Source organism: Pteronotus mesoamericanus, unplaced genomic scaffold (genome assembly GCF_021234165.1).
Source record: "Pteronotus mesoamericanus isolate MK-2021 breed Mesoamerican mustached bat unplaced genomic scaffold, CSHL_Meso_final contig_169, whole genome shotgun sequence".
Lineage (NCBI taxonomy): Eukaryota > Metazoa > Chordata > Mammalia > Chiroptera > Mormoopidae > Pteronotus > Pteronotus mesoamericanus.
The window spans coordinates 16,545,093-16,571,593 of NW_026555068.1; the positions used below are offsets into that span (position 1 = coordinate 16,545,093).

Genomic DNA, 26,501 nt, shown 5'->3' on the forward strand with positions numbered 1-26,501 from the left:
AATGTGTATAAGACTATCCTTGTATACTTGCTTTTAGATATGGTTGTATCTGTCATAGAATGCTGGATTCCCTTTGATGTACTTAACACAGACCAGGTTATCTTTAGCATGTTCTCTGAGATGGAATTGGTCTGAGGTTTTCCACTACTCCATCCTTAAATTTTAAAGAACTTGATATTAAATACATCAAAAACTTTCAGTATGATTTATTTAAAGTACTTTGAATCTCTTACTTTTTTGCCTTTGAAATAATGGTAGTTGAGATTTTCCAATAGAGTGTTATATCTCCTGCAGAGATACCATAATTTGCTGAGTTTTTAACTCATTAAACTACTTGTTTGAATCTTTGCCCTCTTTATGCCATGTGTACTGTATGCACTTTATATTTTTCATCAAAATAGTCTATTTCCCTATTGTGTAGTTCACTGTGGTCTTACAAGTGCTCTTAAGGCTATTGGTGATCTTTATAGAACTTTTTAAAAAATGTTTATTGGGTGATGTTCATTGGAATCTGTGGTATTTTGGCTTCTGAAGGCATTAAATTTCCTTTATATTTTATTCAAATTTGAGTAGAATTATATAATATTAAGGAAAATGAGTAAGGATTTTCAGGGTCAAATAATTTCAGGAATTGAAGATAAGTTTTTTTCCCAAATGCAAAACAGCATGCACTTGGCTACTTCTCTTTGATTTATTGGTGGGCTTTGCGTGGACCTCTTAGATAGTAAAGTTTTGAAAAATAAAGACTCCTATAAAATACAAGGGAAATGGAAAGGGCCATGAAGTTTCTATGTGTCATCAAGAGCTACCTTCAACAGGTACTCCTTGTTCTCATTCCAAACCTGCATCCTCTGAATTACTGTAAACAAATTATTTTGTGGGTGTTTTGATGATAGCCAGTACCTGAGGGAATGGTACACAGCACACAAATGGCCATCCCATTTTTGAATTGGTTTGTCAAAAAAATGAATTGAGAAAATTTGAGTAATATCATATGTTGAGGACCAATTTGGTTATTATAGTGAATTGCCTTAAAATTGAGCTTTCAGCCAGAGACACTGAAATAAAGAATAAACTGACAGTAACCGTAGGGGAAGGGAAAGGGGATACGGGGGAAAGAAGGAGTAGGGTCAAACCAGGGAACATGTATAAAGGGCCTTGGACAAAGCCAAAGGGGAGTAGGATTGAGGGTGGGAGGTGGGGGTGGGTTGGGGCAGGGGAAAGTGGAGACAACTGTACTTGAACAACAATAAAAACTCCTTAAAAAAAAAAACCCAAAATTAAAAAAAAAATTAATGATCAGCTTAAGTAAAAACACAAACATAACCATATTATAAACACTCCCACGTATGGCGGTATATATACAGTAATGAATCCCCCTTGGACAGCATTTAGAAAATTCACACCATATCATCAGTTTCTTAGGGAGTTTAAAGTGAAGAACTGTAAAGGATGACAACAGTGTCCACCATGTAATTGTTTTATATGGGTGCCATCTGAGCTATATGCAATAATAAAGTTATATCTTACTTGTTTCCAGATACAATACCTAAAGGAGATGGTTCATTGGACAGTAAATACGGACTAAAAACTGAAAATCATTGGGAGATAGACAATATTTCTTAGGCCCCCAAACTGAACCAATCCAGAAGATAGTTCTACAGTATAGGTCCTGAAATAAGTCTGAAGGAAGTAGATGAGTGAGTTTATTGCCTCTCAAAGTAAAGAATAAAGTAGCAAACTGAAAAAAAAAGTGGGAGCAGATGATTCTAGATATAGAATAAAAAATATCCCAAACTAGTGGGGCATAAGTTCCTTAAAGATGGACAAAGGAAAATGTAGGAATAAGTTCCATTTGCTTTTTCATCTCAGAGTATCATTCTGTTCCTTTTTTTTTTTTACACTGAAGTATGATATTTGAAAAAAGTGATACTGAGCATGTTAAAAAATTGAGCTTTCATAAAAACATTAAGATAAAAATATAAGACGGCGGGGCACCTATATTTGATATGACTCACTGTCTTAACTTCATTAATATGTGGGACCTGCTAGCCCTTGCTTTTTACAATGTAACAGGTAACGACAGGGTTTCTTCTTGAAGATTTTAAGTATTAGGTTTCTTTTCCCTTTTCTGATACAGTAGATTTATGACACCCGTGTTCCTATTTCCCAGCCTTGTGCCAATAGCAGACAAAATCCAACTGTTCACACACTCTTTACATAGCACCAGTCTAGGCTTTCTCTGTGCTAAATCTAAATTAGCCATTACCAACGAGTTAGTGTTCACAGAAATGAGATTTTTTTTATGCCATTCTGTCCTGAGTTGGCACTAAGCCACTTACCAGCAAAGTCACAACCATAACATCAATATCAGTAATATTTTTACTGCTATGTCTTGCCATAAGGCCTCGTGAGCAGGATCTGCTGTACTCCTTCCTCTTACATGTTCCATAAATTTAACACAATGTTTGTCATGTAATTAGTAATCTGCAATGCTTCTTTATAAATTTAGCACAGTGCTTGTCATGTAATACGTACTGAGAAAACATTTGGTAGCCCTAAGATGTAAAGATACTAATGAGATGAAAAATATTCTCACTGTAGATGTTCCTTTAGCAGCCTGATTGCTGCTGATAGAAACTGACCTGCAGAGAAGGGAACAAAATGCGAGTGCCTGACCTTTGCAGGATGATATGCTACGAGTTTCCCGTACATTCATTTGCTTAATTTTACCAACATCGTGAGATCGTTCAAATTTAGAGATAAAGGAACTCATCTCTAAATAATTTAATCAGGTCACATTGCATGTAAATACAGAATCATCATTTGAACTTCAGCTGTCAAATTCTTTTTCAGTTTTAAAATAGACATATGGTACTTTCTTAGTTTTTAAAGGCTTCATTATAGTCCATCCTATTAATGTTTCTGTGTTCCCTGAAATACACAGACTTGGGAATGATTTTTTTAAACTTGTTTTATTCGCCAGTGGAAACAAGGAATTAAGATTCATGATTATTACTACAGAGACCAAAAGGGGACAACGAAACAGAGAAGATGGGGAAGTCTTGAAAGTAGCTCTGAAGAAGTGAATGGTGGCAGGAAGGAAAAAAGTCCCAACAGAGAGGAGTATAAATGACCTTGAAAACGGAAATATTTTGAAGGGACAAATGCACTCAACCTTGTCCTAAAACAAGGCAATAGTGTGTCATAGAGAAATGCAATAGTAACAATGGAATAAACCCTATGTAGAGATTGGCTAACCTGCGATTCTTAGATCACAGAAGTCACACTAATCAGATTTCCTTACTGAGTATCACTTGTAACATCTTCCTTGGAGGATTAGCTCAACCTTCTTTATAGGAAATGTTCCTGAAAGTGTGAGTCAGCCATGAAAACCTCCCTGCCTAGACTACCTGCCCCCCCTCCCCCGCCCTGTACATAGCTCTTCAGATTACTTCTGCTCTACTACCTAAATAGAGAATCTGGCACTTGACTCTCTTTCACTATGTGTCGTAAATTTATTTTTAATACTCACTATTTTGCTATTATGTTCTTCAAGTATATTGGCACTTTTAAAATATGCTTTTGTATATTAAAACCTTTAAGCAACTGGAAACTACTTGTTAATTTGCTTATCTGACCTAGTTTTTACCATAAATGATGCCTGCTTATACAGAATTACTTTGTAGGCCTAGCCGGGGAATTAAATTAGAGGAACTTTTATAATGCATTGTCTCACTGTATAGAAGAGTCTACTTTTGTTTAAATGGTTTCCCAGGTTGTTGTTTTTTTTAAGACTGTGTATGGGGGGTGGAGTATAGAGAGCAATATCACATACAAACATGTATAGCACACATATACATGCACCATTGCATGGAGAAAACAGCATAGGAATTAACAATAGAAAAACTGAGTTTGCATCCCTACTTAACCACTTATTAATTTGATCTTGAGTAAGTAATTTAGGTTCTCTGAACTTGAGTTTGTTTTTTCCCTCTGTGTAATAGGAGTGTTTATTGGCACCTGGCATGTTGTATGCCCAGTATAGTACCTGACACTATAGGAAGTTCTCATTAAATATTTCTTTTTGTTGATTATAAGCCTCACATTAAGGTATGGATGATAGTGCTACCTTTTAAAAATAAACTTAATTTTTATGATTTCTGTAATGGACATGGCTGATTGTCATTGATATCATTATTGATATAATAATATATCAGTGATGATATATTAACATCAGCAAGGTGGGAAGGCAGAAGTTTTAATTTGGCTTCAATAGGTTTATTGTTTTCTTCGCTTATAAAGACCATTGATGTAGTTAACGTGGAGTATTGTATACCTTCTAATGTTTCTTTGGTATTCAAAGATGAGAAAATTCAGAAATAATGCAGCTAACAATGACTTATTAATGTTTTTTAGTGTGCCCAGATGAGAGAGTTCTAAAATAATGAGTCAAAGCCATATATCTTATAGCAATTTCAGGTACTTCTGACTCTTGGATTGTTGACTCTAAAGCAAGGGAGAGTTGCTTGAGGCAAGAGATATAAGTACTGATCACTTTGCTCCTTATGGGTGGAAAGTGAATAACAGTAAATAACCTAGTGTAGTATAGGAAAGTTTCAGAAATGAATACACCTGAAAAAAAGAGAAAGTAGAAGTATTTTCTTTCTTGATTGATTTCCATTTTAGAAGTTTACAAATTTGTATATAAAAATTAAATTCCTAGAAATTTGCCTCTGACATTTGTTTATAGAATACCAATCTGTTTTAGTGATTTTAAAGTAAATTTAAATATGTTAAAACTACTAGAGTGAAATTGGAAATATCTTTGGTTTTCACTTATCTTTATATGGCTTCTTGTAGAGAGAATTTAGAAATATGCCCTAAAATTAAAAATTTAATTTTTAGTTAAAAATTTCTAATGTAAGGGTAGCAGAATTCCTGCTTCACTTATATACAGCTTCAGGATCTATTATGTCCTTTGGACTTTTCAAGAACCTGGGGTTACAAAGTTCAGAAGACATTTCTTTGCCCTTGAGGGACTGAAAATGTGTAAGGAGAGGCAACTGTGTGATGTAATAAATGTGGTACGTGGTTTCGTAGAGTTTTTCCAAAGGAGAAACTGCCAGTCTGTGGGGAGCTTTATGAACGAATCCTTGCCTGAGTTGGCTTCACTGGGACAAGATGAATTCACTCAGAAGTGACACTGCAAGAGAGGTGAGGTAGGTGTTTCTTCTGTGCTAGGCCTGCTGATATGAAAAAAGTGCCATGTTTCTGAGATTCAATAAAGCAGCCATTTCTCAAATTGGTCTTCATGTTAGAACTGTGCAAGAAATACACTTAAAAAAATACTGATTCTTAGGTACTCCCATTCCAGTTATAAGATATATGAGGAATCTTACAATTTTCTCAGTACTGTACAGGTCTTTTACCTACTTGTTTAAATTTATTCCTCAGTACTTTTTTTTTTATATAACTGCAAATGGGGTTGTTTATTTCTCATAGTTCATTATTGGTATATAAAAATTCAACTGATTTCTGAATATTTCGTATCCTGTTACTTTACTGAATTTATTAGCTCTAGTAGTTTTTTTTTTTTTTGGAATCTTCAGAGCTCCTTATATGCAGTATCATGTCATCTGCAAATAATGACAAGTTTTACTTCTTTCTTTCTAGTTTGAATCCTTTTTACTTCTTGTCTGAATTCTGTGTCTAGGACTGTGTTGAATAAAAGGAATGATAGTGGACATCCTTGCTTTATTCCTGATCTTAAGGAAAATGTTTTTAGCTGTTCACTGTTGAGTATGATGGTAGCTGTGGATCTGTCGTATATGGTCTTTGTCATGTTGAGTAGATCAATGGAACAGAATAGAGAGCCCAGAAATAAAACCCCTACCTAGATGGTTAAATAATCTGTGACAAAGGAGGCAAGAATATACAATGGGGTAAAGACAGTGTCTTTAGTTAATGTGTGAAAACTGGACAGATGACATGCAAAACAATGAGGCTAGACCACTTTCTTATACCATATACAAAAATAAAATCCATTAAAGACTTAAATGTGAGACCTGAAATCATAAAACTCCTAAAAGAAAACATAGGCAGTAAACTCTTTGACATTGCTCTTAGTAGTATTGTTCATATATATATATATATGTATGAGTGTATGCATATGTATATGTATGTATGTATATGTATATATGTATATGTATGTAAGTATATGAATACACAGATAGATATTATCATATCTATATCTATGATATAGCTCTTTGGGCAAGGGAAAAATAAACGGGACTACATTAAACTGAAAAGTTTTTGCATAGCAAAGGAAACCATCGACAAAACAAAAAGACAACCTACCAATGATGTATCTGATAAAGGGTTGATATCCAAACTTTATTAAGGACTCATACAACTTAACACCAAACAACCGAATTAAAAAAATGGGCAGAGGCCCTGAGTAGACATTTACCCAAATAGAACATACAGATGGCCAATAGATATATGAAAAGATGCTCAGTGACACTGATGATCAGAGAAATGCAAATTAAAACCATAATGAGGTATCACCTCATAGCTGTCAAGAGTGGCTATCACCCATAAATCAACAAACAAGTGTCAGTAAGGGTGGAGAAAAGGGAACCCTCATGATTTGTTGGTGGGATTACAGATTGGTACAGCCACTGTGGAAAACGGTATGGAGTTCCCTCAAAAATTTAAAAATGGAACTGCTATATGACCCAGTGATTCCACTTCTGGGTATCTGTCTGTATAAATCCAAAACTAATTTGAAAAAAACATATGTACCCTTATGCTCATTGCAGCATTATTTACAATAGCTAAGATATGAAAGCAACATAAGTATCTATCAATAGACAATTGGATAAAGAAAATGTACATATATGCAGTGGAACATTACTTGGCCATACAAAGAATGAAACTTTACCATTTGCAATGACATGGGTGGACCTAGAAGGAATTCTGCTAAGTAAAATAAGGCAGACAGAGAAAGACAAATACCGTATGATTTCACTTATATGTGGAATCCAAAAAGCAAAACCAAACAAAGCAGACTCATAGACACAGAGAACAAATGATGTTTGCCAGATAGGAGTGAGGTTGGTGGCTGGGCAAAAAGATAAAGTGATCAAAAAGCACCAATGGGTAGTTACAGAATATTCACAGAAGGAAACATAAAGTACAGCATAGGGAATATAGTCAGTAATACTCTGGTAACTATGTATGGTGCCAGGTGGCTACTGGACTTACTGGGGTATCACCTTATGAGTTTTATATCTAACCACTATGCTGTACACCTGAAAATAATAGAATATTGAGTGTCAACTGTAATTGAAAATTTTAAAAAAGTCAATGTACTTTTTGAATACTACTTTTCAAAAAGTCAGCATGCTATAATTTGTCAATTCTGCAAGTACTGATTGATGTATGCTGTGTGCTAGTGCCTATTTTAGGCATCAGGTGTGTAGGAGTAAACAAACAGACCCCAAGTCCATGCCCTTAGATAGTAGGCAGGTACATACATCACATCAACATATTCAAAACTGAACTCAGTCTCTTACAAACTTGTTCTTCTACTTGTGTTTCCTTGTCTTAGTGAGTGAGAAAGCTTTTCACTCAGATGCTCAAAGCAAGAACTTTAATGTCATTTTTGACTCCTTCCTCCATCTCACTCTTGTGTGATCACGAAGTCCTGTTGATTAGAATGCCTACTTATCTCTCATATCTCTTTGCTTCTCCTCTGCTCTTGTCATTTTAAGCTGACCTCTCCTGCCTCTCTAACCGTCTTCTTTATCCACACTCTCCTGCAATTCATTCTCAACCGTGCAACTAGAGAGATCTTTCTAAAACATTAGGGGCTAAGGTCTTAAGGGCTAAGTCCTTTAGCCCCTAATGTTTTAATTTTTTATTAAATAAAGTTTACTTATTTTTGACAAATAAAAATGTTTTATTTAAGGTATACAATGTGATGCTTTCATATACGTATACATTGTGAAATGATTACCACAATGCAACTAATCAACATGCCTGCCACCTCCCATAGTTACCTTTTTTAAATGTGTGAATACTAGAGAATACTATTCCATTGGCAAATTTTAAGTGTGTAATACATGTTTATTATTATTGTCACCATGCTGTAGATTATGTTTCCAGAACTTACTCACTTGGTAACTGGAAGCGTGTATCCTCTGATTAGCATCTCCCCGTTCGCCCACCCCACAGCTTTTTGGTGATCTCCATTCTACTTTCTTTTCCTATGAATTTGACTATTTTTTCTTTTTCTTTTTTTCTTTTCAGATTCCACATGTAAATGAGATCATGACACGTTTGTCTTTCTGTGTCTTGCTTATTTCTCTTGGCGTAATATTTTCAAGGTTCACTCATATTGTTACAAATGGCAGGTTTCCTTTCTCCTTGGACACTGAATAATATTCCATTTTCTATGTTTGTGTACATCCTGATTTCAAGTACAGATTAATTTCTCCTCTTTTGACTTTAATGTAAAAAGAACCATATAGCACACTGTGCATACGTTTCTTTCCCTCGCTTTTTATTTATGAGATTCCTCCCTGTTGTGTCTCATGTTAAAACTTAGAGGGCAGTTTAAGGTCAAGTTCAGCCTTTGCTCTCGATGGTGGTGGGACCTGGTGTCTAGCTAAAGTAGAGTAGTTATTTTTTTATCCGCTTTTTCTCTTCTTTTGTAAAGAGAAACCGGGTTTTTCTTGTTTTCTTTGTTTGTTTTTGTCTGTATGCATTGGAATTCTTGGATTCACGACTCTCCAGCAACCAGTCTGGGGCGGATGCGGCCAAAAGAAAACCCAGGGACCTCACTGCTGTGGTATATTCCTCAGGTCCCGAGATCCCTAGTCTGGCCTCCTCCTCATTTCCCTGTTTTCATGCCTTATGCTTGTTTTTTAAATAATTACCAAAATTCGTCTGTCTTTAGTGGGAGAATTAGGGAAGAGCAAGCATGTCTGTTCCATCTTTCTGGAGGTGAAAGTCTATTTTACCTTCGATACCTGTTTTATAAATCTTTGCAATCATTAAGAAAAGTAAAATGAAGTATTCTCTGCATAGAAGGTCAATTAACAATGTATTTACCAAAACAAGAACTTTTAACCGAAATTCTGTTTATATGAAATACAAACTGAAGGACTTTAACCCTGTGAAAATTTAAATTCCTATGTTTCATTGCAGAATCTTTTAGCTGAAAAAGTAGAACAACTGATGGAATGGAGTTCTCGGCGCTCAATCTTCCGAATGAATGGTGATAAATTCCGAAAGTTTATAAAGGCGCCACCTCGAAACTACTCTATGATTGTCATGTTCACCGCTCTTCAGCCTCAGCGGCAGTGCTCTGTGTGCAGGTAACTGTTGCACCTGAACATTTTTAAAAACTGTTACCCCATATGCTTACATATTCATTTTATATGATTTTATAAGTATACATAACAGAATTAAACAGTCATTCAATCTTGTAGTCACATATAACTATGAGCACTTAAAAGTGAGCTAAAAATCATTGTATTTTAGAAAATGGCATTGATAGGTCAATATTATTTTATTGTATAAAATATTTATTGACAAATTCCACATCAAATTACAAAAAAAATATTTGTTACCTTTATGTCCTATACAAAGGTAAGAATGTCATAGGATTTGGTTTGAATATTGCCTGGTAGTTCATCTAATTGTATCTTGTAGACAGTGAGGTAACCCCTTTAGACATAATGTATTTTTACAGTCTAATAGAGAGGGCCTGCTTACTGGGGAAGTCCATTTCGTTTTCATGCAATCTGGAATGCATAGCATATTTGTTAGTAGAAAGATACTAAAGGAAATTTTGGACAAGTAAAAATATAATATGTATATAGCACATGTTGTATTTTATTTAAACCTTTTAAAATTTTTTTGAGATAATTGTAGGTTCACATGCAATTGTAAGAAATAATACAGACAAGTCATATACCTTTTACCTATTGCCCTACAGTGGTAATATCTTGCAAAACTGTACTGCATTGTCACAAGCAGGGCGTTGGTATTAATATAGTCAAAGCACCAGAAATGTTCCATCCCCATGAGAATCTTTCCTGTGTTCCTTTATTGCCACCTCCTATATCCATTCCACTTCTACCTCCAGAATTAGTTCTCCATTTCTGTATTTTGTCAAGATTGTTATGTAAATGGAATCATATAGCGTAGGACCTTTGCAGTTTTGCTTTTATTTGCTTCTTTTAATTTCCTCAAATCGATCTAAGTAGTTGCATTTATCAACAGTTTATTCTTTTTTATTACTGAGTAATATTCCATGGTATGCATGCACCACAGTTTATTCAGCCATTCATCTGTTAAAGGATATCAATGTTTTTTCTTGTTTTTGGCTATTACAAATACAACTGCTGGCATTTCTTGTACAGGTTTTTGTGTGAACTTAAGGTTTTGTTTCTCTGGGATAAATACCAGAGAGTGTGGTGCTTGGGTTGTATGGTGGTTGCATGTTCAGCCTCATAAGAAACTGTCTAAATGCTTTCCAGCGTGGCTGTGTATTCTGCATTTCCACCAGCAGTGTGTGAGGTAGTTTGTCCGTATCCTCACCAGCATTTAGTGGTGTTACTATTTTATTTTAGCCATTTTGATAGGATGGGGTGCTCCCTCATCATGGTTTTATTTTGCATTTCTCTAATGACTAATGGTATTGAACGTCTTTTTAAGTGCTTATTTCTCTTGTTGAACATTGTTTCCCATGTTTAATTGTCATTATATATCCTCTTCAGTAAAATATCTGTTCATGTCTTTTGCCAATTTCTAATTGGAAGTTTTTTTACTGAGTTTTGAGAGGCTTTTCTGTATTGTAGATTCTAGTTCTTTGTCAGATACACGGTTTTCAAATATTTTCTTCTAGTCCATGCCTTTGTTTTCATACTCATAATGGGGTCCTTTGCAGATTTTAATTTTCATGAGGTCCAATTTATCAATTTCTCCTTTTAAAGTTCTCACTTTTCTTTTTCAAATTGAAGAACTCTTTGTCTAGCCCTAGATCCCCAAATCTTTTTCTATGTTTTTTTCAAAAAGTATTATGATTTACATTTTGATCTGATCTTTGGGAGAAAGCATTTAGTCTTTCATCAAGTATGATATAGCAGTAAGATGTTTATAGATGCCTTTTCTTAGGAAATTCTTTATAGTTTGCTATAGTTGAGGAAATTCTTTATTCATAGTTTGCTGAGAGTTTCTATCCTCAATGAGTGTTGGATTTTGTCAGTTTTTGTTTTTTTGGTGTGAATTGATACAATTTTGCTGCTTTAGTCTGCTGATACGGTGGAGTATATTGATTGATTTTCAGATGTCAGACCTGTCTTACGATTTGGAATGCATTCCCCTTAATTGTGGTATTGCATTCTTTTCATGCAATGCTGGATTCTATTTGTTAATTATTTTATTGAAAAATTTTGCATCTAAGTTTATGATAGATTTTGATCTGTACCACTTTTATATCATTTTTATGCAGCTTTGTCTTCTTTTGGTGTCTGAGTAATACTGACCTCATAAAGTGAGTTGGGAAATGTTCCCTCCTCATTTATTTTTCTGGAAGAGATTGCAAAAAATTACACAATTTTAGAAGATTGTTTTACTGCTTCTTTAAATGTTTGATAGCATTCTCTGATAAAACCCTTTGGGCCTGCGATTTGTTTTCAGGAGACTTTAAATTACACATTCCAATTCCTCAGTGGTTGAGGACATCTCAGGTTATCTGTTTCTTCTGGGCTGACCTTGACCACTGTTTTCAAGAACATTGCTTTTTTGTGTGATGGCTCCACATCCAAACTGTGCACGTTGTATATTCATATGCAGACTTTATTTAGACTTCTAACTCATTTGGAACTCCAGTGGAAACTGAATTTATTAGTAATGTGGGTCAGTGAAAAAAAGACAAAAAAATAAAATAAACCGGTTTGTTCATATGACCTTGCAGAAAGGGAATCCCAGTGTTTTGAAATTTTTAAGAAGGACCTTATCACAATGTAATAATGAGTCTATATTGGTGCATGGATAAAAGTGGGTGGAGAAGATGGGGAACAAAAGTGTTTTGAAAAACAGCACTTCAGATGATTCCGAGTTCCCCGTCTATCAAATTTGAGGACCCGTACGCAAGCGAGCTTTAAGACTGGCCAGAACTGGACTAGCGCAACGGATGGGGAGGATATATACATAGCTTCAGGGATGCTGTGAAGCCCTACGCAGGCAAAAATTCCACCTCAATTGACATTTTGGTGTAAGAGTTCAGACTCCTCTAAAAATGCAGAATGTCTTTGTGTGCTATAATACCATATATACTTTAGGAAAGTAATTTGCTGGCTCCAAAAAATTGAATACATTGATTCCCTATATTCACCACTATATGAAGAAATATATTTATTTGGTCATTGTATTTCTGGCAGGTATAGTTTAGAAATACTTTATTATCTAAATATTTATTTCACAGTTACATATAATTGTATTATTGATAACATTAACCATAACATACTATTAAGTAATATATCCTTTAGGTAATATTTTACTTAAAGCATTATGTTGTTAAATGAATTGTTAAATGTGGATCCTTAATTTTTAAAATAACACTTAGCTCAAAATAACCTTTGTTTGCTTACTATAGCCTATCTTGTAATACAAATATATATTTTAGAACGGTTTTAGATTTATGAGGAAAAATGATTGAAGTTATTAGGAAAAGTTAACATAATTGATGGGTCGAGGTGGTGGTGAGTTGTTGAGAGAAAAGAGAAAGCGCAGGTGAAGCTTTAGAAGGGAATGAAAAGTCTAGAGCAACTGTGTGGTTCCTGTACCCAGACATTCTCATTTGATTGTTTTGGGATGGGCCCCAGGCAGTGACATTTACAAAACTGTGATCTAGGTAATTCTGGCGCGCAACCAGTATTGAAAAAGGGCAAGTAAGAAGCAGGTTCATGAGTCATATTTTGTATTTGTTTTCCTTGAGGAGCAGTGGGAATGGGAGGATTAGTTGAATGATCATGTAGCATTGAGGATCCATTTTGAAACTATAATACCCAACTTCTTCGTGAGGAATCTGCAGAATTAAGTCATTTTCTGCCCCAGTACTAAGCAGTTTAGGAGCAAGAACACCATCTTTAGGTGTTCACATATTTGGTTCATGGATTAGGCAGATGCTTCAAGAGTGCTAGTGAGAGAACATGTTTGAGATGTGTAACTATAGGCCCAACGTTGGAGAGGGGGTGAAAGGAAGCCAGGCAACAGCTGATAAACTAGGTGTGCTATAGTTCAGCTATATCTTCACAGGAGTGAAGAACAGATTTTGTGTAAGAATAGATGGGGTTGAAAATTAGGAAGTTGTCATAAAGGGTTTACCTGATAAAGAATTTACTGAAATATATACAAGGTGATTGTTGATGTTATGGAGAAGCTTGAGGAACCATGAGGCTGTGGCAGTGTCTGGGTCAAATCATGTATGTATGCTGGGGTGACTCAGGACAACAGAGGGGTTGGAGAGGAGGGAAAGTAAGGGCGCCAGCGGAGGGGTGCCTTGGAGTTTGTTAGCTGGGGATGGTAAGTTTATGTCACAGAGTAACATAAATCTCAAAGGAGGGTTTGTGAAATCACTGGATGAGCAGTGGTCTGGCATCTGTTACGGAGCAAGAGAGCGCTGCGCCCTGTGGGGTAGTGGGTGGAGTGGGTCAGAAAGAGCCCAACTAAGGAAAGGTAAAGAGTGTTGGGAAAAGTTATTCCAATAATTTTATTGTATTCTAAATGAAGAAAGACACCCTGTCATAAGCAGCCATACCTCCCCCCTCGTCCGCTTCCTAAACATGAATTGAATTCTAGGTCCTTCTGTGTTAGTGGAATTTTGGGCCATTTTTTAATAAAGCTGCAATAATTTTTATAATTCTGTAGAATCGTTGTAAAGTTCATAGCTATAATTTTAAAATCTTAGGGCTTTTGTTTCTGAGACTTTCTGCATTTTCCTTTTAGACAGTTTCTTCTACAGTTACCTCACGCTTCGATTCTTCACTTGCTTTTAGGTTGGTGAATGAGCTATTGGCTTCCTTGTAAGGGCTCTTAGCAGATCGTTCGGCTCTTCCTTCACACAGTCAGTTTACTCACAAATTTGAGAATTTAATTCTCACCTTCTTAAGTGCTAACATCAAACTCCTGGGCCAAATAAAGTTGTTAATTAAGACTACTCAATACAATTCTCACCTCCCTTCCATACGTGTTAACTTCAACTTCCTTTATCAGATTGTACAAAAGGAAATATTACCCATAATTGCTAAACCTTTCAGATATATTCTGCCATAATGTTACTCATCTTTTCAAGAAGTCACAAAAAATTCTAAGAACAAAGTATCTTCTTCGAAGGTTATTACTCTGGATCAATAAGTGTAAGAAAAAAAAGCCCAGGTGAAGGAAAATAAAAAAGTCCATGTAGAATCAAGCAGGATACATGTGTAACTGAAGTTTTAGTGAGGGCTTGGAGATGAATATATTATTAGACTTAAAATAAATGAAAAAATTAGTAATTATACATATAAAAGTATTTTAAAAGGGAGTGTGAATAAATTAGTACATCGACATATTACATGTTAACTAACATCCTTCCTTCTCTAGATAAAATTGTTTACTATTCGTAAACTATTGGAAGTCCTATGTTGTCATACATATTAATATATATGACACATATATGATATATATATACACGCTCATGTCATTTTCACTACTATAAAGATTAAGTCTGAAAAAAATCCATTTTATAGATGAGAATATCAAAGTTGAGAGATTCTACGACTCATCCAAAGTCATACAGCTAATATCCGTCAGGGTTGGGATTTGTGACTCCAGAGGTAATAGAGTTTAATGCTTTCATTAAGTGTACACATTCATCATTGCCTTTACCCTGTGAACTGTAATTTGCATTTTGCTTTCATGTTTCTAATTAAGATTATTAATCTTTTAGGGCAGGGATCCATCAGCCAGCGTTTATTAAACCCATTAGTAGGAAAGGCTTTCATTCAGAGTAGCATCTCGTAACAGGAGCTGGTAAGTGGGAGATGGCTGGCAGAGGAGCTGGGTGGGAAAGCGCTCAGCAGCCTTTTGTTTCATTAAAGCGAGGTCACATCTCTTATGAGATTTGATTTTAAAGTGAGCACATAAGGTGAAAATCATGTATAGATAAAATTACCCTTGTACATCACTTAATGCTCTTGTAAGTGCTTGGTAAATGGTTTGGGGACTACAGGCCTTATCATTTCCTCTGTTCCTTAGATAATATTTCTCTGTGGCCTTAATTATTGTCACCCTAGTATGCCTGGCTACATGAACAAAGGATTTCACTTCTTTATCAAAGACTGGCAAACTCTCTTGGCATTCACACACTCCTTGTCTGGTTTGGCTGATGCATGAGGACTGTTTCAGGCTTGATTGAATCAATGGCCGGTTTAATATAAAGGATGTTCTAGGGTTATTGCTGAGCTCCATCAAGTTTATTATTTTTTCAGCTGAAGGCATATGATGTTACTTTACTGTATAAAATTTCTTCCTAGTCTCTTGCTGAGATTGGATAATCCCAACTCTTTTACTGTGTTCAGTGACCTTTCGTTATCTTTATTGCATTATAGTAGTCTCTGAGCTCTTTCTGTTTTCTGTATTATTTGTATATAAAGTCCAGCTGAGTCTCCCGTCTTTTTAATTTCAAACTATAGAAAATACACAGTAGAACAAGGAACCTTTACCAAAATTCAGTAATTACTAACATTTTGCCACATTTGATTTTTCTAAGTATACATCAAAAATGAGTCACATATCAGCAAATGTACAAATAACTTGTTGGACATCATAAATATCATTTGAGAAAAGGAAATTCTTGTGTAATCAGAACATCATTATCATTTTTAAGTGAATTAACATTACTCTAATAAAACCTTTACTGCCCATATTTAAATTTCACATTTGTTTCCAAAATGTCTTTTATAGCCTTTTGCCCCTATGTGGAATCTTGTCAAAGTTCATAAATTGTATTTGGTTATTATGCCTATTTAGTTTCTTTCAATCTATAAAATGTCCACACTTTTAACATCAGCTGCCTTTTTAAAAAAAGAATGCAAGTCAGTTGCCTTGTTTAGGGTCCCGTGCCCTGGATTCGTCTGTTATTTTTTTCCTCATGATTAAATTCAGTTACTACTCTTTGCAGGAGTACTATTGCAATTATTTGTGTACTTCTACTTGCATTATATCAAGAGGCACGTCGTGTTAGTTTCTTCGAATACCAGTGATGAAACCGATCACCTCATTAGGGTGATGATCACCGCATCTCCGTACTGTTTAAGCATGCCGTTCTTCCCATGTACTAAGTAATTGGTGGAGGTGACTGGATGGGGAGTGGGGTACTTAGATCATGTGACTGTGCCGTTTCTCATTACTGTTTAGCTGGTGATTGTAGCATCTGCGGATAATCTGTGCCTGAACTAGATACTGGTGATTGTGAAGGGATGATTTTTTAAAAATTCTGTCATTCCTTCTACATTAATGCCTTGAGATACTCAAAAGGAAAAAGTAAAGTAGGAAAAGCTACGCTTCAGAGGTATAGTATCTCAACTCAAAGATTCTTATTTTTATTCGCTGATCCATTATTATGATTATCCTTCGTTGTTCTAGGTGCCCTTGATTTGACCTGTGATGACACGCTTCCATTAGTTTTTACCTTCTGGCTTCACCAGATATCCTAAGCCGACAACAGTGACGTCATGGTCTGAAAAGGTGCCACAGTGCTAGGGGCCAGTGGTCGCCCTGAGTGGAGGTCATAGGCTAATACAGCCCGTTTACTAAACATGGCTGGGGCCGGTCCTCTGACTAACGTGGCCTCCTCCACAAAATAGACAGGCCGCGTTTTGCTAAGAGCCCCAAGTCCAATTTGCACTGCAGCTTCTGCTTGAAATCGTGCTCAGTCCATGGTGGTGGATGCCTCGCGATGTCGGTTACAGCGGTGGAGGCAGGTAGCAGCGGTGGTGGTCTGGGCAAGGCTGGCGCTGTCAGCAGCTTGATTCCAGTTGATCTCATCAGATGGTGCGTCTTTCCTGTTGGCATCTACTTTAGTGACCCATTAATGACCACTTGGCAGACATTATTTATTTCATAAAGAGCAGCGCCCTCAAAGAGGGGTATCTCTAACCTTCTAGGCCATATATTCTTCCAAGTTGCAGACCATATGAGGATGGGGGGCCCAGGAAAAAAACCCAGAATTATATTCCCCTGCTAGGTGAGTGTTTTGTGTTTTTGAAACCCATCTGTATCAGTGTACCAGCTGGCGTTATTGTGAGAGGCTGTGATCAATTTCATTGAATTTTTTTGGAAGACAACGCATTTGCCCATTTCATGATGGGTGATTTACAAGTGCACCTGCCCACACTGCGCTCGCTGAGTGTTGAGCAGTTTCTGACCAGAAACGGTATGACCCCCATGCCCCACCCTCCCTATTAACCTAATCTCACCTTGAGCGACATTTTTTTTTATTTCCCCGGCTGAGAAAAGCCCTCATAGGGAAACATTTTGCCCATTATGGAAGAGGTGAAACAAAAAATGGCAGAATCACTAAAGGGCACCAAAATAGACTAGTTCAAAAGCTGTCCTGAGCAATGGAGAAAAAGTCTCAATAGGTATAGTGCATCAAATGGAGAATACTTTGCAGGTGACTGAAGTTTAAACATGTAAGAATAAATATAGAATTTTTTATAAATAAATTCCATTTTTAGGGGGGACTCCTCTTGTATGGTTAGGCCATTGGAAAAAGTCACCAAAACTGTAGTTAATGTTTGTCAGAGGGTATCCTGGTCGGAAATAAGAGGACTGCCTTGAGCCCTGCCCACCACGCAGAGCAGGGCATCTGCTTTGATTTCACGCAGCGTTTCGGAGGCTGAACCACCCCAGCGGCCCATCAGACACCATCGGATTTCTACTTAGTAGAGTCAGCGGTGAACCAGGCCTGGGCATTTAGGATGGCCTCTGTGAAAGGAGGGCCACGTTGAGCCACTGGCTTCCTTTCAGTTACTGACGGGAGATAAGGTTCCCCCTAAAAGGTTACTGTGTATATCTTTTCTATGCATATCTAACAGGCTGCCATGGCCAGGTCAGCTGCACTCCTGAATTTGACATTTTTGACAAGCAAGGCCTGTTAGAGCCTTCTCTTTGTATTACCTGTCGGTTCCAAGTCGACCAGTCCCAAAATAGGGAAATCAGGCATTTACTTGTACTTGAGGGCCATGTCAGATGGGTGGCATGTCTGAAATTCAGGTGACCGTGGGTAAGTGGAGACAACTCATGCTCCCCTCCTGTAGTTTCCAATCAGCAATGTTATCAGTCAAAGGACTTGCAATTTGAATGGATCATTAGGTTTTTATGACCCCAAAGGTAGGCAGTAAGCTGGAGCTTGCTCAACACACCCCACACAGCCTGCTGGGTTGATCCCTGCTCAGAGGCCTCTGAATTGTGAGTTACTCCGTATAAAATGTCTAAGAAGAATGCTCAATCTAGGGGATACACTTACCTCAGTATTTAAAGAGCCCACTAAGATTGTAAGCCTTCATTTTGGTGGTGGAGGCTGAAGACATAGCAGTTTTTCTTCAACTGCTGGAGACGCTGAGCCTTCTGAGTGTGCTCGCATTGCCTCACCGAGTGTTCTGCGGTGCTCTTGAGAAATTGATGCCCACTTCATTTTTTTACTGTGCATGTCATTTGTCTTGTTGCCTAGGGGGCAAAATATATTTTTCATTAAAGTCTAACAATTTTACTACACTGTGTCTCAGAGTTGACTATTTTGGGTCGTCTTCTCCAGGTATGCTGTGGGCCTTTTTGATATGTAGATATAGGTCTTGTTTTATTTCCAGAATGTTTTGTGGTGCATAGTTTAAAATATCAGTTCGGTTTCATTGTTTTGTTTTCCTGTTATAGGGTTCCAGTCCTCCATGTGTTTAATCTTTCTTGTCTATCTTTTCTATCACCCCTTTTTCCTTCTTTTAACCTTTTTTCCTACCTGTTTTTAATTTTTTTTCTTAGTGTGCTCTATTATATTTTTAGTTATCTGTATTCTTTGAGCACCCATAATTCAGTGTCCATTTCTGCAGGGATTTGGTTTTTGCTTTGTTTTGTTTTTTCCTTCTGTGGGTTTCCTGAGTCTTTGTCAACTTTCACATAATATCTTTCTGTATATTCCTCACTTCTACTTTGAGTTTGAGATGATTTTTGTCATCAAATGCTTGTTTAATAATAATTCAAGTTGGAATATTTTTTATTTTTCTTTTCTATGGTTGTATGTTAGGAAAATTTTTCATCAGTCGAAGAATTTTGATTCTTTTATTTTCTCCTCGTAGAAGCTTTGGATAAATATTCCTGGTTATTTACTGTTCTTTCATTTTTTTTTTTCTTTCCTAGACCAGAAATAGTAGTTTATACGCTGAGGTGCTGGTTAGACTTTTAAGTAGCTGAGTAGTTTTTAAATTCAGCTATTGTTTTCTGTGTGTAAAGTGGAGTAGGTTGAACACAGGAGGCCGCTTCCTCCCTTCCATTAGTGCTGTTTGATTCTGAGACGGTTTTATGTTTCCATAGATCCTGTACTTTCCATGCCTGGCTCCTCCCCTTTCACTGTACCATCAGGTCTCCTAGGCCTGCATTTCTGCCTCTTTCATTTCTCTTCCTCTCCCCACAAAGACTGCCTTGTTTGTTCCATGTACCTCCAAGCGCCTTCGTGTGTATTGGCCAGTAGCAGCTATCCTCAGTCCGCCAAGTCTCAGACCTCTTCTCATTGTATCCCAATTCAGGTGAGAGCTTTTCTTTCTGAGGCGATTTTAACCCTCTCGTATTCCACTTCTGCTAGGATTTCTCTTGTCCTCTTTTCCTTTTCCATAATTTCCACCTACCTTCTTGCTCTTGCATGGGTTTCTGAAGTTACAGATAATTTTTCCACTTTTATATACTTTTACCTTCTGTATTACTGTTTTAATCCTAGTTATGTGATAGGCATGAGTAGTTTTGTTTGTTCTTGTAGACCTGCATAGTTTAAAGAGACTATTAGTTGGTTGTCATTATTCTACAGAAACCCAATAATTTTTCTGGTAGAGGTTTAATCTTAGTAGGAAAATTTGTAGTCTGACCATAATTTAGAAAGTTCTTTGAAGGGAAAACTATTATACTAATATGAGGATAATGATGACATGTTGGTGCTCAGTCACATGCAGGCCAGGGCTTTGCAATGTCCATGTGCTTACTAGGATTTCATTGAATGAAATGAAGGTGAACACTACAGATTGGAGAAAAACACATTGAAAAGTTGCTGTTACAGTTACAGAAGCAAATAGACTCTAACATAGCATTTTATTTCTCTAAACCCTCATTATTTATAAAGATTATAACAGAAACAATATAATTACTTTAGAATGTAGAGTCTTGATAGCTATTCTCAAGCATTCAAACTAAAGATAAAGGTTTCTACATTTTTCCTCGAAGCTAGGAATATTATGTAGATAAAGGTATGTTCACAAAATCTAGTAACATTCATGTTATTTTTAAGCACTTGCCTTAATAGCCCTGATTTTACAGTACAGGATGAAGTAAAAGTAGGTTTATAGTTGTTCATATGGAAAATAACACAATAACTTATAAATAATAATACAAGAATAAACTCTGCTTTCCATGTCCTCACACCTGTAAGCCTACTTGTTAATCATTTAACATATTAAGTAAGGTTTCGTGTTTATCACGGCACCAGATTTTTTCCCTAGATAATTTCTCTTAGGTGCACAGGAGGCTTGGTCTCATGGGAAAGAATTCATACAGTCCACTACTCTGTCGGGTAAAACAGCTTCCGATTGGCCCTTTTTTTGCCTTTGCGGACTGTAAAGTCCAGTGAGAACATGACTGACTTCTTTTATTTATCAGATGACAGTAACTGTCATGAAACAGTGATGAAATAAGTTAACATAGCAGACCTGAGGTTGGTCTCCTTAGAAAGGCATATACCTCCTTCTTTTAACCTCAGAAATCAGCGAGAGAGCAATTAGTAGTATTGTCACGCCACAAAGGGAAAAACAAATGGAAACTATGGGTGACTTTCCCGAGTTTACGCACCGAGTGCAGTGCCAGAACAGAGTCCAGATTTCAAATGCCACGTGGGTTCTTTCTCCCTGGACAAAAGCTAATAATAAGTGTAGTATGGCATTTGGAAGTTATGCTGAGAGTTTTATGATTTTTATATTTGTTTTGTTTTACAGAAAATTACTGTGCTTTTGTACATTTTTTTTTCCTTTCTGAACATAGACTAATGTGTTTAATTTGGGGGGAAATACACAAAATCAGATGAGATTACTTCATCTGAGAAGCCTTTCCATTTTTCCTAGTATTCATTTATTCCAGCTATTTTCATATTTTTGTGTGTCTAAAATTTACTTGGAAAGCTGATACAACATATATTGTTATCCTTAGAAGGGCCTAATTTAGCATGATATATGTTCATGGATTTGTATTTTAAAAAAATAACTCACTTTCTGTCCAGTTCTGCATATAATGAACACACTTGTTTAGAAGTTGCCACTCCATCCTAAGAACAAGCAAAGTATTGAACAGACCAAAAAACTAACTCTTTCTGGACCCATAGAGATCCAGTTTGGGGAGGACAGAGAATACAGGGGTCACATGTACCAGACAGAGACTCACAAGCAGAAACCGCTGCGGGAACCAGAACTGGGGTGGGAAAACCAGAACTGGAATTGATAAATTGCTGGACGCTCTGTGTGGACAACTCTTAGAGTGAAAAACTTGAGGGCGACCCAATCATGAAGAGCCCCTGTAATGTGGTGAAATCCACCCCAGGAGCTGGATCAGATTCCTGCAGTAAATATCAGAGAAAAATCCTTGCAGGGGAAAGGAACCATTTTGAAACCCAACAGGGTACTGTTCTTAATAATAAGGCTTGTCTTCAGGGGAAATAGTAACCCAGACCCCAGTGTGAGGGGGTATTAATCAGAGCCTAACCGACTGAGAAAGGAAAATACCTAACTCTACCCGACTGGGTTCTCCATGCAGGGGAAAGGAAATACCCCCACTCCAGCCCACTTCTGTCCCTCCTAAAGGAGGAGGACAAAAGTGAGAAACAGCTGTGAAGTTCACAGCCCCAAGGCATAGGCTCACCAAAAGCCTGAGACCTAATCACAGCGCAGGAGAGCACTGCCCCTTCCTCCTATCTCACCACTCTATCACCGATGGCCTGTTTATAGGGGTCTCTTTTCCTCTGACCTATCATGTCTGGCAAGAAAAAAGTACAAGACATATCAAAAGGCAAAAAAAATCAATCTTAAGAGACAGAGCAAGCATTAGAACCAGATATGGCAGGAATGGTGGAATTATTAGAACAGGAATTGAAAATAACTATGATTAATATACTAAACACTCCAATGGAGAAAGTAAACAGCATTCAAGGACAGATGGACAATAGAACCAGAGAGATGGAAGTCCTAAGAAAGAACCAAAAGAAATGCTAAAGACAGAAACATGTAACAGAAAAGAATGCCTTTGAGGAACTTACTAGTAGATGAGCATGGCTGAGGAAGGAATCCCTGAGCTAGGGGATACATCAGTAGAATCCTTGAAATGTGAAAAGCAAAGAGAACAAAGACAGAAAAAAAAAAAACACCCCAGAATATTCAAGGGCTGTAGGACAGATACAAAAGTTTTAACACACACATAATGGTAATACCAGAAGGAGAAGAAAGGAGCAGAATAAATATTTGAATCAATAATGACTGAGATTTTTCCAAATTAATGTCAGATACCAAATCACAGGTTGAGAAAGCTCAGAGATCACCACCCAAGCAGGATAAATGCCAGACAGACACACATAAAAACACAAAAATACAACAAAAGAACAAGATAAAGTTAGTAACACAATACTATTTACATCAGAAGCTCCAAAAATGAAATACTGAAGTATAACTCTAGCAAAATATGTAAAAGATTCATATTAGGAAAAAATTACAAAACCAATGAATGAAATCAAAGAACTAAGTAAACAGAGAGTTATTCCATGTTCAATACTGCCAAGATGTCAGTTCTTCCCAACTCGGTCTATAGGTTCAGTACAGTCCCAAACAAAATCCTAGCAAGTTATTTTATGGATACAGACAGACTGCTTCTAACATTCCTGGAGAGAGGCAAAATACCCAAAATAGCCAACACAATATTGAAGACGAACAAAACTGGAGAACTGATGATACCCGACTTTAAGAATTACTATAAAGCTGGAGTAATCAAGAGTGTGGTACTGTTGAAAGAATAGATGAATAGATCAATGGAACAGAACAGTGAGCCCAGAAATAGATCTCCATAAATATAGTGAACTGATCTTTGAAAAAGAAGCAAAGACAGCACAAAGGAACAAAGGCAAACCAGTGGAGCAAAAGTAGTCTCTTCAACAAGTGGTGCTGGAACTACTAGACATCCACATGTCAGAAAAGGAATCTTACACCCTTTGCAAAAATTAAGTCAAAATAGATCATAGACCTAATATAAAATGCAAGACTATAAAATGCCTAGAAGGTAACAAAGGTGGAAACCTAGATGCCGTTGGCCATGGTGATGTTTTTTTAGATGCAACAACAACAACAAAAACCCCACAGTCCTTGAAAAAAATAATTGATAAGCTGGACTTCATGTAATGAAAAATTTCTGCTCCACAAAAGCCAGTCTCAAGAGAATTAGAAGAAAAGAGACAGGCTGGGAGAATATATTTGCAAAAGACCCATCTGATAAAGGACCATCATCCAAAATATACAAAGAGCTCTTAAAATTCAACAATAAAACACAAACAACCCAATTTTTTTAAAAAAGGGCCAAAGATCCTAACAGACCCCTCTCCAAAGAAGATATAAAGATGGAAAATCAGCATATGAAAAGATGCTCCACATTATATGTCATCAGGGAAGTACAAATGAAAATGACAGTGAGGTATCACTACACACCTATAAGAATGGCCAAAACCCAAAACAAAGACAATAGTACCAAATCCTGACAAGGATGTGGAGCAACAGGAACTCTCACACATTGCTGGTGGAAATGCAGAATGATACAGTCTTTTTGGAAGACAGTTACAAAACTAAATACACTCTTGCCATATGATCCTGCAGTCACTCAGCTTCTTATTTTTCCAAAGAATTGAAAACTTATGTCCACACAATAACTTCCCACTGATTTTTATAGTAGTTTCACTCATAATTGGCCAAAACTCAGAAGCAACCAAGAAGTTCCTTAGTAGGTGAAGGGATAAACTGCAGTGCATCGAAACAATGGAATACTATTCAGTGCTATAAAGAAATTAGTATCAAATCATGAAAAGACATTGCAATAACCTTAAGTGCATATTACTAAGTGAAAGTAGCCAGTGAAAAGGCTACATATTATATGGTGCCAGCTGTATGACTTTCTGAAAAAAGAAGTGGACCTAGGGAGACAATGTAGATCAGTGGTTGTCAGGATCCAGTGGTGAGAGATTCACAGCAGTGCAGAGAGCAATTTTTAGGACAGTGAAAATACTCCATAGACCTTATAATGGTGGGTATATGTCATTATAACCTAGTACAAACCCGTAGAATCTACGTCAAGAGAGAACTCTAAGGTAAAGTTGGCTTTGGGTGGTATGATGTGTCAATGTAAGCTCATTCTTGGTTAAAAAAAACCCCAAAACAAAAAAAACCTCTCTTCTTGGGAGTAACGTTGACAAGGGGAGAGGCTTTGCATGAGAGGGGATGGGGTACATGGAGAATCTCTGTTCCTTCCTCATATTTTGTCATAAACCTAATACTGCTCTAAAAAACTGAAGTCTTAAAACATATTCCAGATGATTTGTGATGCAGGTGGTCTGGGGACATTTTAGTCGAGTTTGTATTCATATCTTTATGTATAACCATAGGTGTACATAAAGTTAAAACATACCTCTTATTATCTGAGTTTGAATTCTGCTCTCTCCAGTAATTGCTGGCCACAGATTAGAGACAAGTGGATTAACTTCTGGACTCATATGAAACGGATAGAACTAGTTCCTCTTATACATAGCCTTATGCTTTGTGAAGATTAAATAAGTGTAGATTAAAGGGTTCTTGGCACACAGTGAATGAACTTAAGTAAATGTTATGATGATGGTGATGCTTTCAGTTAAGCAGCAAATACCCATTCTCCATCTCATGGGATAGTTTTAAATCTTGTGTGTGCCTTCTTGATTCATTACAACAAAGTTCCCTATAAGCTCTTTACCACAGAAGCTAAAGCATAGAATTGTTGAGTAATCCTGCAGAATTTAAGGTATGAGTTAATGCTTTTCTATATTTTGACTTGTCAGGTTTCATGATAAATGCATTAATTCATTTATTCAACAAATATTTTTGAATATCATGACAATTCCTGGGCATAGTTATCATGAACAAGATGTATATTGTTTTGAACTTGTTCATTTGTTGTTTTGTTTTCATTATTTAACATTATAAATGTTTCCCTAATGGATTGATGTATATTAAGTCAAGGGCCTGTGTCTTTCTGCTACCTTTTACCCTTTCTAAACACTGTATTGATTTATCCATTTATTCATTCACCCATTAATTCTTTGTTAGCTCCACAAATATTCATCAAATACATTCTATAATCCTTGTATTTATAGTATATATAGAGTAGATACGAAAATTTGCCAAATGAACAGTGGATGAGTAAGTTTGTTTACTATATTGTATATCAATATTTTTAGCATACAATCTTTAAGCATTTTTATGTTGGTGTTACCATGTTTTTTAAGAGAACAAAAATTCTATTGACTCATGAACTGAATTGAAACTACGCATGTTATACACAATTTAATATCTCATATTCATATACATTTTTTCCTTTAAGATAATGTATTTGAACCACGCATTTTATGTTAGAGTTGTTTTCCCAGGAAAGGTATGTGCTTAGGTCTGAGAAAGGAACACATAGATGCATAGGAAACATAGAGCACAGTGAGCACAGACGACCTGTTTAACTTATCTGACCAGGTAGTGAATTACGCAGAGTCAGTTACAGCATGGTAGTCAGCTGTTGCTCTCTCAGCTCTTCAGAGGCATTGCCTCTATTTTTATATTTCATTGTATTCAGTAGGGCCCTGGGGATGTGTACCACAACCGGAGAGAAAGCACTCAGTTAAAATCTGTCTGTAGGGTTCTGTTTACCAGTTTGTTTGTTTTTCTCTTCATAAGTAATAGCTGGTTCTGCTCATAGTAGATCTCTCTCTTTCTCTACACACACACACACACACACACACACACACACACACACACACAGTCTACCATCTACAGAAATTGTTTAAAGTGAGGTTTCATGAAGAAATTGTTTAAAGTGAGGTTTCATGAAGACATGCTTTGGAATCATAAGGCAATATATTGGGTTGG

General features: G+C 36.5%; 1 protein-coding gene across 1 annotated transcript in view; it reads left to right on the forward strand.

The window, feature by feature from the left end:
- The window catches only part of TUSC3 (tumor suppressor candidate 3), a 123,240-nt gene that overhangs the window by 24,200 nt on the left and 72,539 nt on the right, over window positions 1-26,501 (forward strand). Inside the window, exon 2 of the mRNA XM_054565802.1 lies at window positions 9,217-9,386. Coding sequence (XP_054421777.1) covers window positions 9,217-9,386 — 170 coding nt within the window. The remainder of the gene's footprint in view (window positions 1-9,216; window positions 9,387-26,501) is intronic.